General features: G+C 38.7%; 1 protein-coding gene across 21 annotated transcripts in view; it reads right to left on the reverse strand.

Moving 5' to 3' along the window:
• Window positions 1-20,511, reverse strand: part of NRXN3 (neurexin 3) — a 1,032,385-nt gene that overhangs the window by 73,834 nt on the left and 938,040 nt on the right. The window contains exon 22 of one of the 21 annotated variants that reach the window (XM_075030067.1): window positions 19,649-19,869. The exons of the other annotated variants lie outside the window; for them this stretch is intronic. Within the exon in view, the coding sequence (XP_074886168.1) occupies window positions 19,858-19,869 (12 nt within the window). The 3' untranslated portion in view covers window positions 19,649-19,857. Of the gene's footprint in view, window positions 1-19,648; window positions 19,870-20,511 lie in introns of those variants that run through there. 21 annotated transcript variants of the gene reach the window in all.

Below are 20,511 nucleotides of genomic sequence, written 5' to 3' on the forward strand. Positions count from 1 at the left end.
GCCTGTGTAATGTCTCCTTTCTGTGACTGGCAGTCTGTGGGGCAGGAAAGCTATTCCCACCAGTGTCTGTGCAAATGAAATTCACCTGGCATTTACAAACCAGACCAGAGAAAAAGAGGCTGAAGTGAAAAGGAACCTTTTTCAGCAGGGAGCAGAGCACAACAAGGAAATAAAAAGATGAATAAACCTGTCATAGGCTTTTTCTTTATGGACCAGAGGCACAGTTATTAGGTACCCGCAAAGAAGGCATGCTGGATATATGACTCCTAATACATCGTCCATAATACAGCGCTGTGCAGAAGGCATACAACTTTTCAAACAGTTGTCAGAGGCAGAAATAAATACAATGTCTTACTGGGAAAAAATGACCAAAAGGATTAGAAGTGAGCATTTGGGTGGTGCAAGTGTGAGCTAGAGAGCTCTCTCTGACAGCGTTTTTTCATACTCGCTACTTGTCAGAAACAGGAAAATTATTAAGCTTTTATTATTATTTTTCTCTAAATAATTTGGGTGAGTTTTTTACTGCTCATAAAATGTGACAGATTGATAGTACTCACTAGAAAGGAAAGGCCACAAACACAGAGCTCTGCCAACCATATCTCCATCCACAGTTGTGGCACCCTCTTTAGTAAAGACAGGTCACATGATCCATTTGAACCCCCTGATCTGATTCACACCTTCCTGTCCTCAGCTATTCTAGACCTGAAGGCGCCACAAAACCACTGCCAATTGTCCTCACTGCTAATGTGTAACTTCCTACCTTTTCCTCTCTTCCTACTGTTTTGACAAAGTACTGTGATTTTCACTCATATTTCTCTTCAATTTTCTATGTCTGAGGTCAACTGTACACTCCACCATGCTCTGTAGCATCCTACCTTATCCCAATACTGATCTTCTAAAAAAAGAGTAGAATGTCCTAACCCCTGAGTTACTCAATCACTGTAGCATCTCCTAGCGTAATAAAGCTAAATTTTTTGTCGTACACTGAATCCACCACACAGTCTTACCCATGTGGCTGTCTGCCTACTTCCACAGCATCCCAGACTTGGTGGGGAAAGAAGTACCAGAGTGTGCAGGTTAGTTCTGGACACACACAGATTATAATGATGGGCATCTTAGGAAAGTTCAGGTTAGAAATGGAAGGTGTTTGGTATGCTGTTACGAATGCTGAGTGGGGGATGTTTTATTCTGTAAATTTGTGCATTAATACTTTGAACTAAGTAACAGCCAAATTTTTAAAGCATTTGTCCTGCTAAAATGCCTTTGCTGTTTTTCTGGATAACATTCAAATATTGTCAGTAAAAGCTTTAGGTAACAGCAATAAGTAGCCTCTAACAACCATTGTCTATGCCTTCATCAGACCATTAGACCACTCTGTCTCCATGCTAATAAGAATTGATTCTGAAATGAGAAACTTGAAGATATTTTCTATCCTTTGTTCTTCAGTCTGGCATTTGATATACTACAATTCACGCAGGAACTACTTCAAGACTATTGCACATCCTAGCCCAGATTTCTTTATAGGCAGCCTCATTTCAGACACCAGCCTGAAAAAGAAAATACAGCGATTTGCAATGATGGATGATCTCAATAGAGAAATTCCGTCTGACCTGCTGCTAGAAGCAAGGAGCATATTACTGACTCAAGGTAGGTAAGTTGGTTAGGGTAAAATACCATAAGCCCCAAAGCTTTCAAAAGAAACTGAACATGCACATAATTAGAACTTTTTTTCTGAGATTTAGATAAAACATTTTTCTTTTCCTTATGCATGAAGCAGTGTGTATCAGAGCTCTGGCTGAAATGACAAGTGCCCTATTACCACCAAGGTAAAAGAGCTGACAATCCACCAAGATTGTCAACACTTGTTCACTTTCACTGACCTACCTATGTTTCACCCTCTCTCCCTATCCTGATGTCTTCCTCAGATCTTTCTCCTTCTTGCCTCCCATTTTCCTCTCCATCCACACAATCTTTTTCACTATTTCAATAAAACAACAGGATAGCACAATAACCATCTCCTCCTTATATTGTACTAACATGCTATGAAAAAAATACAAGTAACTTTGTTCTTTCTATACCCTAAAAGTAATGAAGAAACTCATCTCTGATCCCAAGCCTGGCAACTGGTGATCCCTAGATATGTGATTTTCAAAAAACAAAAATGAAGTGGCAGTAGTAAAGGCTCAAATTACTTCAAAATAAAAAGTTGCATTACTTTCTGGCTGGCTTGTAACGAAACCACAAATAACATGTAAAGTAAGACCAGTTTTTACACCAGCCCTTCTCTTTGTCATGGCACTGCTACAGACATTATCAGCATCTAGGTTTGAGCTTCTTTCTTCAGTACCCTACCATGCTCAGAAATGTATAAATGTGCAGCTTAACTTTATGGAAAAGGCCAGGGCATTGAAGCAGTGATTTGTCCTCTCAATAAGGGTGAGTGACATCTTCATATAATTAAGTCCTTCATTCACTCTGCAGTTAAGCTTTATTCACCTCATTTTTTAATGTAACATAAACAAGTTTTATGGGTCATTACTCAGACAGCTGTGCTGCATACTGCATCTCTTAGATTTGCAGGCCAGAAAAATGGAAACAGGAATAGCAAAATTATCTGGCTGCAAGCATTCAAGGAATGCTGTGAAATGTTTAATGGCATGCATGTAAGTTTCCCATTTTATCTTCCAAAACCACTTTTGCAGTTGGACGTTACATTTCTTTACTCCTCATCCCTTTCTTACCTTTTACGCTTTACTGAAAACAGCACTTTTCAGATATCAAATAGGGATCAAACTATTCATTGCTCTCCTAACTTCATAAACTAAATGCTGCAAAGGTGAAACATTCAGCTCCCAAAGAATTTAAAAATTTAATCTTGTTAATTTGCACCCCTTGTAATACAACACAATCTGCTGTTCACACCTGATGGGTAGTGCTTAGGGAAGATGCTCTTCTCAGCACAGTGATGACTAGACCACTTCCTTGCTAATGTATAATTACATTCAGAAATAATATTTGTTGGGCTAATTCTAACCTCTGAGAGTGGAAATGAATGTGCTTTTGCAAATGCATTTAAATAGTCTGAGAACTTACTTTCCTTTAGTTTCTAGATACTGCCAATAAGCTCCTCCTGATGCAGTATCTACAATTTCCAGAGAGTTTCAGTTCAAAATAAAAGCAGTTTCACTTAATTACCTTCATTGATGGCTTTGATGAATGCATTTTGTACTGCACTAGGAGCACTGATGTAGTCAGTTACTGTATCTCAACCAGGGTTGGTCATTTCTTTCACCATGCAAAATATTTTGCACAATCATAACTATACCTTCAGCATCTTAATGATTTGTCCTCTTTCTGCAGCGAAAGCGGACAGACATCTTACCACCTATATACAAACTTGCCTATTAAAAAACTGACTACATAAAGGTAAAATCAAACAGATACAATAATTCATCCCCTAAGGTAACTGAAGAAGCATCACACTTCACAAGAAATATTCAATGATTACAGTGAATGCATCACTTTCATAGACAACAAAGAATCTTTCAACAGTTCTAGAGAAGTCTGCCTAAGTTCTTTATTGGATCAGTACCTACAGAAGTCTGAACTGGATATGCTGTTCCTTCTTTTGTTGCTTTTTCTTCTCCTTGGTCTGCATGAAAATGGGGATTAACAAATGCGACTTTAGGAATTAAGTGGATTTGCACCTACCTAAATCTGAACCATCAGCCCCTCCTGTTCTAAACCGTTGTGTGCTATTTCTGAACATTACTACACAGCTTTTGCACTCTGCCAAAGATAGCTGCATATGAGAAATGCGGGAAATGAAGCCTGAACAGAATAGAAAAAGACAAATATTTAACCTGTTAGGGATCTTTGAGTGAAAATGCTAAGTAAATATAAGATTTTATTGCTACTAATCTGCAATTCTTCATGTACAATCAACATTTTACCCTAATAATTATAATTTACATTTAGTGCTCTATTCATTCACAAGGATGGTAAAAAGTTACAAAAAAGCAACCTAGAAATGCAAGAACATTTTTGGGAACGTTAGCTTCCAACTGTAACCCACTGGAGGGGACAGAATAACATTCACATACCTACCATCTTTTTAATAAATATTTCTCAATGACTGTTGCAGATCAAGACATACTTTTACAAACACACATTATAGGGGTGGTTTTTTTCTAGCTCATAGAAACTTGGAGCAGATGAGATGCAGTGTTTTGACCTACCTGAAGGACCTGGTTTCACCACAGAATAGTAAAAAACAGACACAACTTCCACTCAAAACTGTTTCTGCAGAGTCCTGTCACTGATTTAAAGACCAAAAAGGATGAGAGAATTTCATCCACTTTTGAAAAATCTTCCCACTCCAAAATCTGAATGTGTTCCTTCCCCACCAAAAAGAAAACTCAAACTATTCTGATAAGAAAAACCTTGACATTGTACTTCACCATCCAGGCAGAAAGGTTCTAGTATTCCAGCCTACAACCGTGCTATGCTGAGTGTAACTATTTGCATGTTACAGCTTGAATAGAGGGGAAAGTACAAGATCAATTCACAGACATATTGGCCAATTAAGTATATGGAGTTAATCATAATTACAGTAAATTATGCCAAGCATGACTAGAGGTAATCACAGGGCAAACACATCTTCGTTCAATTAGCAACAGAAGCAAAATTTCTTGTAAAATTCAGAGAAATTTTTATTAATGCTATCCAGTAGCAAAAATATTCTAGATAATTTGAGTGTCCACAATTTACTATTTCAAAACTAACATAAGAATAATTCCATATCAGTTTTATATATTTGTGTGTATGAGAAGGAGAATTCAATTACTGTGAAACTTGAAATAACAAAAGTGTACATGAAAAGTAAATTGTGCATTAGAACAGCATGTATATTTGAACGACAAAGGTACCTATTCATACAGATGGACATCTTAGCTTTTGTAAAAGCAAATATGCATAGATAAGCACTAATTCTTTTAATAAAGCTACAAAAAGTGTTGTAAGGAAGTTTTTAAATCAGTGTGGATTTGCAAGACAAAGCTATTTTTTCGTTTCTTTCATTAATGAGAAACAGATCATAGATTTACTAGCTATTAGTAGGAGCTTTTGTACCATTCAGGTGTGCAGTCTTATATGTACAATGTACCTAAATTGCACAATCCAGTGCTGTGAAAAAATACTTGAACTCTAAATGAGTAAATTTGGATGCTAGAAGCAATAAAGCCACGTGGTGCTGCATATTACCTTGGCTAATTTTCCCTGTTTCTCAACCATGTAAAATTATCTGCATGGAGTTCCGGGCTGCCATGGTTAAGCAGCTCCTAATATCCATGCATAGTTGTTCAAAGCTAACTTGCCTACCTCTGTACAGGACTACAGCATTCTGTGCAGGTATTTACAATGACTTCACCAAGGGAAGAAGCTAGCTTAGAGGCCAAAAAGGTGGAGTTAACTGATGTACTGTTTATTAGACTGGGTTTTAAAAACAGTCAGTAATAGCTCAGAGCTAGTGTTTTGTAATGTAACAGGCTGAGTCTGAAGGAGGATGCGAAGGAAATGGTGCAGCATCTGGTTTTGCTGCAGCTCTGAACCACATGAGCGATTAACAGAAAACAAAGTCACAGAAGCAAAAGACAGAAAAGCCAGAATAGATCTTGGAGTCAGTCCTAGCTAGGACAGGCGCCCTGACAAAAGTTAAGGATGGAAGTGGTATAATGCAGATACCAGCAAAAATGCCAAGGAGAAATCATTTGCAGAGAAGAAGAATAACAGATAATCTTTACATCACATCTGCAACATGAAGCTTTAATTAGCATTTCAGAAGCCCTGGCACACTTGAAATGTCAGTTTCTATTCAGTATGGGAAATCTGTGTGGGGTTTAGAATCACAGATATGGACGAGACACAAAGACAGGACTACGATTTAGGAACACAGCTGAAATAACATCAAGCTGCCTTTCCTTGTGGTCATGTGAATCATGACAAAAATAGAAGCAGTTTTTACTGTTGGTTTGTCGCACTGGGGACAGCTATTGCCACTGGCATGAGTAACTGGCTAGCTGCTAGCATTGCTATAGTGGCTTGGCTGGCACAGATCACCACTTTCCTTTCTGCAACAGCTTTATAAAAATATCACTGAAAATTGAAAATTTCCACTTGGTTCAATTTCTTAACCAATTGCTTTCTTTAGAAATAAATACCCTAAGTGTTTTAGGGACTAAGCCCCCTCAAGACCCTTTTATATATAAACTAGATCACAGATACTAGAAGTGGAAGGTATGTATTTCAACATATTTATCCTATTACCTAACCACTCTTGCCTACGTCACAGCCAGTACAACATAGTCCCATACAATACATTTAGTAGTAACCTGTACAATCCAGATTTAAATTCACTAAGCAAGGATGCTTTCAGTTCTTTCCTGGGGAGACTATTCCACAGTTTACCAAGTCTTGTTCTTATGAAATTGCTTCTGCTTTCAGCCCAAATTTATTTATTCTTAGTTTCAGCCCAATACTCCTAGATATATGCCCTCAATGCATCGCTCTAAACAATTTATACTCCTTAAATGTTTAATGTCTATTACTGCGCCCTTGCTTCAGTATCATTTAGCAAACAATGTACATTCATAATTTGCGTCATTCTCATCAGCTCAGCTCATGTTTTAATTTTTACCTCTTTTTTCTATTTGGGCATCTGAAGTGGCATTCAGCAGCATCACAGGAGAGGCAATTCTGTTCAAAGTTGTTTAGAAACTCTTTGTTTGGGCCTGGCAAGCTCTACAGATAGCCAACTTACTTAGAGGATAATTTGTTACTTACATATCAGTATGGTATCACAGCACAAATAGCCTAGGAAGAACCTTGTGTTCCTGATATCATCTACAGCATCATCAGCTGACTCGATGAAGCATCTCCATTTCCTCTGTAGATAACACTAGCTGGAGGCTCTAATTCAACTATTGCTGCACTAGATTCAGAAGGAGTAGATATAAATATTACTATGGCTACCTAATTGTTTCATTTTTTGTCAGTGTGACTCATATGGCTCATACTGCACCATCTCTGGAACATCACTGCTCCCTTTAGCAGCTTGTCCCTTAGTGACAGTACTTCATGCATTAGGATTCAAGCAGTTCTGTGTGCTCCCTGTAACAGACACTTCGGAAAGTTAAATGCCCTGTTCCTCTGATAGTGTTAGAGAGGCACTTTGATATTTCTTCATACAAAATTGTTTCAGAGTTTCCAATACATAAGGTGCCCCAAATGACCGTTAGCTAGTTCTACCAGAACTGCCAAGACCATTGCCCTTAGTGGTACAGCTGAACATCACTTCGAGTTTTGTGACCTGCAAGCTCAGGACACCATAACTTCGGAGCTCTTGACAGTTTCTGTATGCTTATCATCTGTCTCAGAAGAAAAAAAGAATTTGTTTCAAAAGCTGTAACAGGGAACAACAGGGCTACAAATTTCATTTTCATAGCATCAGAAGCAGCTGCCTATTTTTACCAGTATGTGTATGCATTATATATTAAAATATCAGCCCAGGAATGCACCGAGGAATTATTAGAAAGTGGAAATGGATTTTAAAGCATTTGAGGTTGCAGATGTTTGATATGCTGAAGCCCTGCTACTGTAAGTGACTGCAAGTCAATGACTGTTAAATAAATGATTCAGAGAAGAACCCAATGAAGCTTTAGCCCTGTTGATGATTTTTTAAGTAATTACATCTACTTTACTTCTATCTGATGCTTATATTTTTTCATTCTTTGAGGATATTGGAATTTGTATTTACATACTAGGTATCTAATATAATTTTGTATGCCTGTGTGTCTATATGTGTGAATAGGGAAGGAGCATGAAAAATTATGTCTTTTCAGTGTATGTAAGGATAAGCTCTTCTGGTGCCAGTGAATGAAGAGTTTACACGTTTATGTGAGCAAGAGTAAGTGTCAGCAGGAATCTGGGATGCATGTGTGTAAGGTGTAAAGTTAAATGAAAGACAGGCATGCGAGTTCAAGTATAAATGTAAATAGTTCCCCATTTGAATGAATATCTTAGGTAGGCAGAAGTTTAGAAAGGCAGTGCAATTCTGTTTTCTTTTGTGGAAATTCTTTTGCAAACCAGTCTCTTCAGTTTTGGGGGTACTTCTTATATTCTTGCTCTTCCACATGCAGCAAAATATGTTCCGAAAATTATAGTTATCTGTGAACTTAGCAACTTTGCCAACTAGAAAAACATCTTTCAGCCCCACAGCCCATTTGGAGTGATAAAGAATTGCTGTGGTCTTGCACTGGAATGGACTGACTTCATTATCACATTCAATGATGGTTTTAACTTCGTATTTCCTCAGCGCTGCCTGAAGGAAAAACGATACCCCTGATAACCAAAGAACATTATTAAAGCTAGTTTCCCAAGGAGTTTAATGATAACTACATTATTTCTCCTTAAGAAAACTAAATTATGAAGCTAGTTATGTTCAGTGTGCTTAACACTGGGAGACTTTGTACTATTGGGTTTTAAACAGCAAGCTGGTTTGGTTTTTTTATACATCTGTATGTTGGATTATTCCACGGAAGGGCTTTGCAGCACATTTTGAAGGTAAAAATGAAGCCTACCTAGTAAGTGATTTTTTAATGAGTTTGTGGTCTTTTCTTTTCTTTCATGCTTGTCAACAATGGAAATGACACCTGGACTTAATTATTCATCTGCTGGGTATTTCATTGTTTGATCACATTAGTGATTTCATGACAGGCAGAACTTTAATTGTACCAGCAACTCGTTATCTTTGGCATACATTGTACAGCTGATCTTGCTGCTGTGTATAAGATTAGTGAAGTGGACTTTTATTTTTTAAGCTATGTGCACATGTTGATGAGTGTTCCCAGGGTCAAAACCCCCTTAAAATGGTTTCTTCAAATAGAAGATGATGAATTATACACAGGAATTTGTTATTCTACTATACAATGAATTCTTGTATTCTAAGGGATAATAGGATGGATTCTGTGCTCAGTTATATTTCACTAAAATGGTAATTATACTCTGGTATACTACCATTACTAATATAACATATGCTACATTAACATCCTTCCAGCAATAAGAAAGGTCCTCTGACTTGATGAGTTCACATTCTAAGCAACAGATACTTCTATCTCAAAAGGCAAGCCAAAATGGCCCCTTTAATCTGAATTTGCAATACACTTTATAAATTTTCATTCACCAAACTTAATGTCATCCTTAAGGAGACAGCAATTACCCAACCAGATCAGACAAGTGATCCATCTAGCTAGACCAGTACCATGTTCTCCCCAGAGTGAATGAAAGCAGCTGTCTCCCGAAGAAGCCCATACCCACCATTTCATGCAGCACCATGGACCACAGCTACTGAGTTTCTATAATTCCACAGTGTGTTTCTGTTAATGCCTTAAAACAAATTTAAATCTCTTTTAGGAATCCTACACAATATTACTGAGGATTTTCTCATTAGTATACACTTGTTTAATCCTCTTTTGAGCACTGATAAATTCTTTGGTTTAGGCTCTTTTTATAATTAGTTTTACAGGTTAATTATCTTTTGAATACAACACATTTTCTTCTATCAGCTTCAAAAGTATCACCTTTCAAATCCACTGAAATCCTCCTGTTCTTGCAGTTTTGGAAAGGACAAGCAAGAACGTTCAGTATTTCCTTCCCAAATCATTCAGGAATTTTCCCCATGCCTGCCTGCCGTTGTCTGTGACAGCCACAACCTCCCAAGTATTTCCTGCTGCAATTTACTCTTGCATTTCTTGTCAACATTAGCAGCTGTTTTTTGAACTTCCTTTAGTTACACTATTTCATGATTCTATGAGCAGAAATGAATGCTGTATGCTTGGTAAGGATGTACCACTGTTTTATATAATGCCATGATCAGTAGAATTTTCTAGCTCATTATTTCTGTATCACAGTGTAGTATTTGCTTTTTGACTTCTGCTGTGCAATGAGCAGATGTTTTTACTAAGCTGCTGGCAATGTCCCCTAGGTTTTTTTTTTCTCCCTGAATGCTTACAGTTAATTTAGAACCCAGTAATGTGTATGAACAATCCAAATTATTCCCTGCAACGGGAATCACTTTGTATTTGTCAACAAAGGATTGCATATGATGTTCTGCTGTCAATACAGCCTCCTTTATTAGGTGCCTCTGAAATTCCTCATGGTCTTCTCTAACGCTGACTCCCATAAATAATTTATTATCTGCAAATCTTGCAACTTCACTGCCTACTCCCTTTTCCACATCACTGATTAAATAACAGTGGTCCTCAAACAGAAGTTTGAGGCACCCTTCCATTAACCTTTTGCCATTTTTCTATTAACCTGAAAATTGAGCATTTATTTCTCTTTTCAGTCTTCCATCCTTTGCCAGTTTCAAATCAATGACAGACATCTACCACTTACTATCTGACAGCTTTGTTTCCTTATCAGCACTTACAAGGAATTTTTGAAAGACTAAATAAGTCCCATTTATTTGTTTCACTATACTCACTGTATGGGTAGCACACAATTAATACTAACAGATTGGAGAAGCAATCAATCCCAGATTCTCACTCACATATTATATTAACTCAGGTGCTGTTTCATACAGTAAATTCATTTAATTACCATTTCAACCAACTTTCCTAAAGTTACAATCACTGAGCTATATAATATGTATCAAAACAATGTGTACTTACTTTCTGTTTCTGTTCTACAGCAGTGATCTTAATGAGTCCTTTTTTTTTTGAGTTGTTCAAGCACTTGCTCCTCCATTCTATCAAAACCTGTTCTTATTAATCTAAGCACCCAACCCTTTTAATATTCTGATCTCTGTCTTCCTGAAAAGAGCAGGTTTGAGGCATGTATCCTCTACCATAGGTTTATTGTTAGAAGAGATTCCAAGAAATTATTTGGCAACTCTGTAATGCTTTCTAGGAAGTATAATTTCTCCCTTTACTCCTTCATTGTCAAGCCAACTCAAGGATTCTTTATTGCACATCCTGATTCTGATATTTCACCTGCGCTAATCATTATCCTGTTACTGCAGACAGATAACTAAGGACTGCCAAAACAAATTACATGTCCAAGTCAGTGACTTGGTGGGTAGTAGAGAGAGAAGCCCAGGATCATGATCCTCCTTGTAACTTTTACATGACATTATCAGCTTCAATATTCAAGTGGTGGAAAAGAAGGGAAGACTATTCAAACTGTAAGTGCTTAGAAGATAATGAGGGGGTGAGTAACAGAACAACTGGAACAACTGGATTTGTCAAAACCTAACTGTGTCAAACCAGCCTGTTTTCTCCATGGACTGTTGATAAGGGTGAAAACAGAACATGTTATACCTTGAATATCCTTCAACAGAGTCTCAGATGCCACAGGGAAACATGGGTTACTCATACCGCTACACAGTGGCACAAAACCAACTGAAAAACCATATTCTGAGAATAATTAACAGTGGTTCACAATGAAAATGGAAGGCTGTATTAAGTAGGTTTGTCCTGCTTTTGGTATCAATAATTAATTTCTTTAGGACCTGGATGATGGAATAAAAGGTGGGCTGATTAAAGCTTCAGGTCACATCAGATTGGGAGCTTGCAACAAAACTGAAAACCAGAATTTACTTCAAATTGATTTTGAAATTGGAAATTTGGAAAAATCATTGAAAAGATAGGAGATGCAATCCAATAAGGATAAATGTAAGTTTCTATAGTAGGTTAGAATAAACCTGCCTGACTGCAGAATGAGGAGCAATCAGCCAGGCAGCAGTTGTGAAGAGGGGGACCTAGAGGTAAGAGTCCATCACAGGATACACACCAGTCAGAAAACTCATGCTGATGTTAAAATGGGGAATGACAAACCAAGGTGTATAAATACAGATATAGTTTATTGCACAAATACAAACCAGAGATGTAGTACTGTCTCCTATACAATGCATTCAGTGTTGGTAAATCTTTCTCTTGAGCACTGTGTTTGGGTGCTACAGAGCCTGTGAAGTTACAGGGCAAACAGCTGTAGACTGACAAGGAGACAGCAACAAAACCAGTCAGAGCTCTAGAAAACAGAGACCAGAAGAAAGATGAAATAACCTGTTCTTTAGCCTAGAAGCTTTGGCCTGAACATGGCAGCAGTATTAAAATATGCGAAAGTGTGCTGCAAAGAACATGACCTGCAAGGTGGACATGACAAGAATTATGAGCTTAATTTGAAGAAATGGAGTTTTCAGGTAGGATACATTTTCTAAAGATAAAGGTGAACAAACATTGAAAAGGTTTTTATAAGGAAGTTGCAGAATCTTCATTTTTAGAAACTTTTTTTTTTTTGGAAAGAACTTATCAGACAAACATGTCTAGATTGAGCAGATGGTTTTATGAGCTTCTTTTCACCCTCACTGTCTGCAATCCTAGCTTGAAAGAAAAAAAAACAAACAGAAAACAACTGCAGGAAAAATGCTGAAGGTAACAGAAGTGCTCTTGGGCAAATGGGAATAGGTCTTGATACTGAGGAAACAAGGTGGCACTATGGCAGTTGAAATACCTCCTTTGCTTCCTATTTTAAGCCATGAGCAGTAACTGAAATGACTGCATCCATCAGAGAGAGCACCATCTAGTCAGAGTAAGTGAATTGAGTCAGATACTGTGGATTCATCCTCTGGCGTGGCACTGATTCACTGTGCAGCCTTAGGCAAAATGCTTGAGCTTTCTGTATTTGCTTTCCTACCTCTGAAAGAAGAGTACGTATCTACCTCAAAAGCATGTCACAAGTGTATCGTGGTAGGAGCCCTGATTGAAAAGGTTTGTTATCAAGGAAACTGAGAGAAAGCATGCTTCCTGGAATACAGTTTCAGATAACTTAAGGGCCTAGGAGCATTGTTCTCTGCCACCGTTGCTGATGCCTATGTGGTGCAGGGAGTTTTGATCCTTTCAGGCAGGCTGTCAGGACAGCTGAAATAGTTCCCAACAAATACACAGAAAGATCTCAGCAGATGGTCATCACGTATACTTTCAACCTATTTCCCTGCCTTTTGCTTGCCTTTTTGAGCAGAATGATCACTGCTCCTAGTGTGCTTCTACTGAAGGCATTTTATAATGTCTCTCAGTGGAACAAACAGTTAAAATCTAAGGTTGTTCTACAAAACATTCTCCTGTGAAGCTCCTGGATGGTCCTAGCTCCTATGCCTCCTACCTGACATCACACTACCCTGGAATAGCAGAGATACAAACCCATTCTTCTATGCACTTAATTTTCATCCAATCTCAAGGTATTTTACAACCATTAGTTTAATGAAGCACTATCCTAGGAGAGATGCATCTTTACACTTTATGATCAGAAAGTTAGAGTTTTAGTGACAAATTCAATGTCACAAAGCAGGGCAGCAGGTGATGTGAAAACAGGTTCTGGTTGATCTGATTTCCAGTTGTGTGCTATGATAACGTGGATATATGTTTTTATATATCCAGATATATGCACGTGTGTGTGTAAAACAGTTGTTTGTTTAGCTATGAAGACAAATAGAAGCATATGATTCCAGTTTCCCTTTACTTTGTAAAAGTAAATTCCAAACAGGTTCAATTCCAAAATATGCATGGGGCAACTAAATGTTTTAAACTACATGTTTCAAGGAATACTGAACACTTCTTAAGGATGGTGTCTTTAGAGGAAAATGAGTAGAAATTGTATGTGTTGGCTAAATGTATTTTGATTACTGTATGCCTTATTGAGAAAGCCAAGTCTGACCTTCCTTTTTCTGGAGAGCTTTCATTCCTAATTTTGGTTGCTTCTTACTTTGTTGACTACAGAACTGATACACTTCGATTTTCATACATGACTTATCTAGTTTCCGTGTGCTTCAAAGCTGTGCAGCCTGCAGGCATCTATTCTGGCCTCAGTCCAAGTCAGACTTCAATACTTAGTGGCAGCTGGGGACTTGCATGGTAGGAGAACACTAGTCCTCTGTTTTTGGATTTCTTTGTTTAAAGGAAAAGGCTAAGTTGCCAAACACAAAAAATTGAGGCTGTGACAGGGCACAATGCAGAAGTCACTACATAGAAAAGAAGAAGAAAATCGTTTGCCTTTTTGAAAAACTACAATTGATAACTGACATTCCTGTTGCCTTGTTAAGCCACCTCCTCCAATTTTCTACTAAGTGGTTCAGGACAATCTATAGGTAGCATAGCATTTGCCAAAGCAGATCAGAGCATCAGTCAGTCCCTCCAGTTACAACACCCTGCGCCTTCACGTACCTGGAGAGAACACTAGTTTCCCTCATCTCTTATTCAGTCTCCTACTGTAGCAGCTCAGATAACCCCATTCAGAATGAGCACCCTGTACTCACATCTAGCGATGACTACATAAACACATAAGCCTACATTATCACTCTGTTTATAGTCATTATCTTATATACAGGATCAGGGCAGTGAATATGTCCTATAGGGAAGAACTCTTGTACCACATTATTGCAAAATCCGAGCGCTTTACAACAGTATTTTAAAGGCAATGACTATATAGCTGAAACCATTGTTTTCTCTCACTTCATCAGCCTAATCTACTCACCCGGAAAACATATTTTCCTTTAGCACAGAGGCAGATCATAAGCCTTTGTCCTGGGCTGTTGTCTCATAGGAACAGTGATCCTGAGTGAGAGGCAGGCTAGAAAGAAGCGAGAATGAAAGAGAGGTTTCAGGAGACAAAGTGACCACTAGCTATTAGAAGAGGTGGGAGATGGAAGCACTCTTTCGTCTTGCAGTTCTGCGTCATTCACAAGAATGACTGAGCAAAGAGGTCAGGAAGCTGGGATCAGAGGAGGTGCTGTGCAGAGTGATGATTTGCTGCAGATACAGAAGTACCCTGCAACTTGTCTTTACAATATTCTGCTCTAAATGCTGTTGATTCAATAGCTGGTGGTTTCTTATAGAAGAGCAGAGCACAAAACAGTGTTGCTTCAGGAATACATTATGGCTAAAATACGTATGTGAATTCATATGCAAATTAAATGTGGCTTTCCATTCCTGGCACATTGCTGAGTATCCCCCAGTGTCAGAGAGTTTGGGCGGGCCTGTTATGCTGGCATCAACCTACATGTCAAGGCTCTGCTATTTCTACAAGGAATATGGAGGTAAGTAGCTCTTCTTTCCTAGCCAGTGATTAATCATTCTGTACTGCAGCAGAAGCCATACTCCATAGGCCTCTGACTGGCAATGTTACGAAAAACAGCAGGATGGCCATTTGATGGAAAATCATTATCTCCCCTCTCCTGTGTATGACCACACTGATAGCTTCATAGAAGAAGTACATGAACAACCTGTATGAGTTGCAGAGTTGATAGCACATTTTCTTCAACTCAGTTTCAATAGCATCAACTGCAAATATTATTTAAAAAAAAACCCCACTTTTGAGTCTTTATAGCATCTTTATTTGAAAACGTCTGGCAATAGTGAATTTCAACAGTACTAAAGACCAAAGATTTCTCATTACAATCTTCCTTCTATCAGTAGGTCATAATCCTATTCTGCAGAAATAATAACCTTCATTAAGATGACTTTTTTCCCTAAGGTCATATATCCCTGGCCTCAGCATAAAGGTGCCATTTAAGGGGAACAGTCCGATGTCCACTCTGGTCACATTCTCAATGTGTACACATAAAGGAAAGAGCAATGAGAGTATTTCGGTCATCAAGCTCCTGTTTTTACCACTCTGGACAAGATTTCAGCTGATGATTTCAGATCTGAAGGCTTTTACTCTCCTTCTCATGTTAGGAGGCTTCTAAGGTTATAGGCTCTATCCCTTAATATCTATGATATCGGGATCTTTCAGAAAAGGACAGAAGTTATGCCTTCAATAAAATAACACATGAACGTGCAGATATGTGATTGCTAGTATAATATACTCTGAAGCTACGGAAAGCATTTTTGTAAAAAACTCAGTGTACTACAAACAATGAATTAATAAATCTGTGCCATTTTGCAGAGGTTTTAAGGACTGGATCAATCATGGTCCTCTTCAATAAGCTAAACCAAATAAACTAGATTACCCTACTACTGTCCATGATGCTCACATTACTTGGTTAAAAATACAAGATCAGTATCCAAAGTGTAGAGCTTTTCACTAACATTCATTAACCATTAAATAGAAGACAATACAAAAATCTCTCTTTAATGTTGTAACTATCTGTTTAGAAAAGAAAATAACAATTCCTATGGAAAACTTTCCTATTTTCAGTTGTAAATGAAGAGGCTTTGCATTATCAATGAAGTGCATAAATTAAAAGGAGAGAGAAAGAGAGTGTGAAGGAAAAAGAGTGTGACTGATTGCAACACAATTCGTTAGCTTCAAAGGTCAAGGCAGCCAGCGTTTTTATTGGATCTGATTACCTAGGGAGGTTCACAGTGCCTTGACCTGAAATAAACAAGTTGCTGTGGCAGTGCTTCCATATACTTATGTCATTCCTAGGCTAATGCGATTATCTCTTCAAGTCCTAGTGCAGCACATCTAACTCTGTGCAGTCATTGCCCATTGGGTGAAAATGCCAGGCAAGAGGCAGTGGCACAGCACCATCAACTAAGTTTCTCCAACCTTCACGTCACTGCTACTGGATCATCTTTGTCATTGGGTTGGTCTGGTGGCAAACATCCTCCACAGGCAGGAGATGGCAGGAAGGGGTTGTGCAGAGCTGCTTCACCGAGGAACTCACCTATCCATGCAGAAGGAGAGTCCTCTGTAGAGTTACTCCTTTGCCAGGATAATTCAAGTGTGCACTGGAATTTTCACAACAGCAACAGTATAAAAAATGATAAAAATTGGGTAACCAGCAGCTTCCCACACAGTCTTTCAGCTGCACTTCCACTTGAATTTCCAGACTCTTCTTGAAAAGAATGACTCATCTAGCTAATAAGGAAAGTTCAGGATACTGGAGTTTTCCAATTCATTCCAGTAAGACTATAAAATCTCCTGTGGCAGCGGCTCAGATGTCAAGTCTAGTGGAAGATGCCATCCTGGCCAACATAGCAGATGTTACAAAGGATCAACTTTTATGTTCACCCCATTTTGTATTGGCTGCATAGGCACATGAGCTACCTGAATTTTCTAGATTGAGAATATAGCCCTGAAATTCCTAGCAACACTTTTGCTTAAACCCTGTGAGAGCCATGCAGGCTGCCAGCCAGCCTTTAGCCTCTGAAGTTGGGTTACTGAGTCTCTTCCTGAGGGGAGCACTCAGTGAAGAGAAGATGGTGCCAGAAGATGCTTCAAGTATTCTACTGTCCTGACTTCAGGGAGGTTTGCTACAAGTTTACAAGTTCAGCATGGGGAAAAGTGACTCTAAAATGGAGAGGTGAGCTGTAAGCCATGCCTTACATGAACTGAGGAAGGAAACAGCAGATAACATCAATGCTCCTGTGCAGCTGAGGGGTACTACAGTGCCACATTTGAAAAATACAGGATTAATTTTACCAAGCTGTAGGTCAGTACTACTACTAGTTTCCATCAAATTGTTCCACTGCTGCTTCACACCTGAACCAGTGGTAGGTTTACCAAAGGTTTCAGCAGCTGAAATACACAGCCAAGTGCACTAAATGAGCTATAAATTATGGCATAATACCTACCCACCACTCATTTCACGTAAGCCACAGAAATCTTACAAATTATGTTGACTCTCAACCACTAGTGACTTATACTGGATGTGTTCCGGAAATCTAGAGACAGTAAATGCAGTCTCTTATTCACATGAGTTATTCACAGATGTCTTTCAAAAGCAGGTAAAGCCTTCAAGGGGTTAAGGAAAAATTATATATATACTAGCAAAATGAATCATCTTTTATTTTAAAATATTCCTTCCACCTCAGTGAGCACAGTATCACTGGTGCTTACACATGCCAGCAATGCAGAAGCTTGTAATCTAATAATAACCAGGGAAGTATTAGAAGTTGCTGTGATGCTCAAAGTCTGAATCACCTTTAAGGTCCTTCCAGCTGGGGACAGTCTGTTTTTGAGACACGAGTCTCCATAGAGAAGGGAAAGACAACATTCCAGCCTCAGGGTTTCTTATATATTCAGCAAAAATTAGCAAAGCAAGAGGTAAAACTGTCTTGAGAGCAGTGCTGTCAAGAGATGACAAAACTAGCTGGGAGTTTTAGGTCTGCAATGTTAAAGGAAAATTTTCTTTCAGCCTCTAAATAAAATGAAGGCTCTATAGACGGAAGTTTTTACAGAAGCTAAGACACAAACAAATTATCCATGTGTTAAAAAGTACTGCAAGAATTAATTTAAGAAAAAAATAATCCTTTTCCTGTGTGGTGCAGATACCAGACATAAGAGCAGGCAGAGGCTGATAAGTGGTAACTGTAACTCACTATAAAGTGACAGAAAGTCATTGTCATACAGGAATGAAATGCTGAAGTTAAGAAATGACATTGACTGAAAACGCTCCCTCTTCCCATTAAAAGTTTGAATGAGATATTTTAATCCAAACTGATATTATTTAGCAATACACCTCATTTACTTATTCAACATCCCCTCAAATACCAGTCCAACATTTATGTTCAGTTTTGACAGTTCAAACAGCTACTAACAGCATTTGGTAGCTGTTGGTAACTGTCAGATACCACACAATCTCATGCTGGCATGGTACTGGTATCTGTAATTATAGTTTTACATAGCTCAAAGAAATAACTTAATTGTACAAGTGTGTACTAGGAATAAAAAAACCACAAAGGATCAGCTGGACACAGGCTTGCTGTAGTACTACTGCTATAATTCTGTGGTATATTTGTCTGCAATAAAGCTCTTAGTGAATTCTTTATTAAAAAGAATAAGTTCAGCAACATAGCCAGCCTGTGTGTAAAAATGGACCTAAGGAGACTGATACCACATTTTGTTTGACAGCCTAAGTGCTCAGAATCTCTACTAATTATTCTTATGTCTGACCTAGAGCTCAGGCCACCCTTCCTCCTATTTTAAATGCTCATTTTAATTAAACAAATGTAATGACCCAAAGAAGCAAGTCATCCTTTTACCCTAATCTGGGACACTGCAGGATGGAGGGATACAGATGGTTTTCGAATGAGAACAAAATAGCTCAAATTTGAGAGTGGTCACTGCAATTTCCCAGTCACTCTTTCAGTGATTCCAGCCACTGGGAAGAGCCATAAGCATTCCCTGCACCGGAATAATTGTGCCAGGCAATACCCACTTGCTGGAGATGCACCACCCAGTTGGTCTCAAACACCTGTGGTGTCCCCTGCTTCTCTGTAGTCAAAAGTGAAGGCTTGTCCCAGAAATGTTAAGAAGTTTGTGCTGGCTTGTGTAAGGCTCTGGAAGAACAGTGCTGGGCAGGACAAGACGACAATACTCGGAAAAGAAAATGGTAGTTATTTTTACTCAGCTCAGAATAGCAATACGGCAAGTACAGCTCATCGTCTGCTGTGGTTACCTTCAATCCCAGCAGTGACAAGTGCTGAGCTGTACACACATTTTCATTTATCTCTGCAGCTCCAGGCTGAGGGCAGACAGCACCCATTTTACCACATGACCATGCTTGTGAGCTAAGACAAGCGTACTTCCAATTTGCAAGTTGGCAAACTGAGTCCTGTCAAGGGCAGTATTAGCTTCTACAGGGTCCAAAAAGCAGCTCGTTACTCCTGACTCTGTCCACTGGGTTTCTGGTGCATTAAATAAATAAAAATAATCCCAAAGAAGGGCATTTGCTGTTATTGCCAGTGTTCTGCACTGTTCTCCATGAAGATGTGTCAGCTGAAAGGAGGTTTCTTTAGGCTCTGGCAGGAAAGATCCATCAGATGTAATGTGATAGTACTAATACAAACAATTTTTTTTTCAGCCATACATCTGAAAGCACATTACAAAAGAAGAAAAAGTAAATACCAATCCCACATTACATAAGGAAGAAACTTACGCACACAGAGGTTAAAGCGCCTTGGGTACTATTATGCTGAAATCATAGAATCATATAATGGTTTGGGTTGGAAGGGACCTTAAGGATCACCTAGTTCTAAGCCCCCCTGCCATGGGCAGGGACACCTTCCACTAGACCAGATTGCTCCAAGCCCCATCCAACCTGGCCTTGAACACTTCCAGGGATGGGGCATCCACAGCCTCTCTGGGCAACCTGTGCCAGCGCCTCACCACCCCCACAGTGAAGAATTTCTTCCTTACATCTAATCTAAAACTACCTTATATCAGTTTAAAACCATTACCCCTTGTCCTATCACTACATGCCCTTGTAAAAAGGGCATGTAACGTAAAAAGGGCATGAAATGTCAGGCAAAGTCTGGGAACAAAACTTTATTAAGAGACCATAGAGAATGGTGTCTGTAATAGCTGGGGGACTTAACTCGGTGACTCATGTAAGGTTTTCCTACAATGCACTACTATAATCATACAGTTCAGGCCCAGAGTGTTGATTCTGGTGTCCTATCTACTGGCCTGAATTAGAGAAGGAGGCTACAGAAGTTACTTATTTACTAGTAA

Source organism: Buteo buteo, chromosome 6 (assembly GCF_964188355.1).
Source record: "Buteo buteo chromosome 6, bButBut1.hap1.1, whole genome shotgun sequence".
Taxonomy (NCBI): Eukaryota; Metazoa; Chordata; class Aves; order Accipitriformes; family Accipitridae; genus Buteo; species Buteo buteo.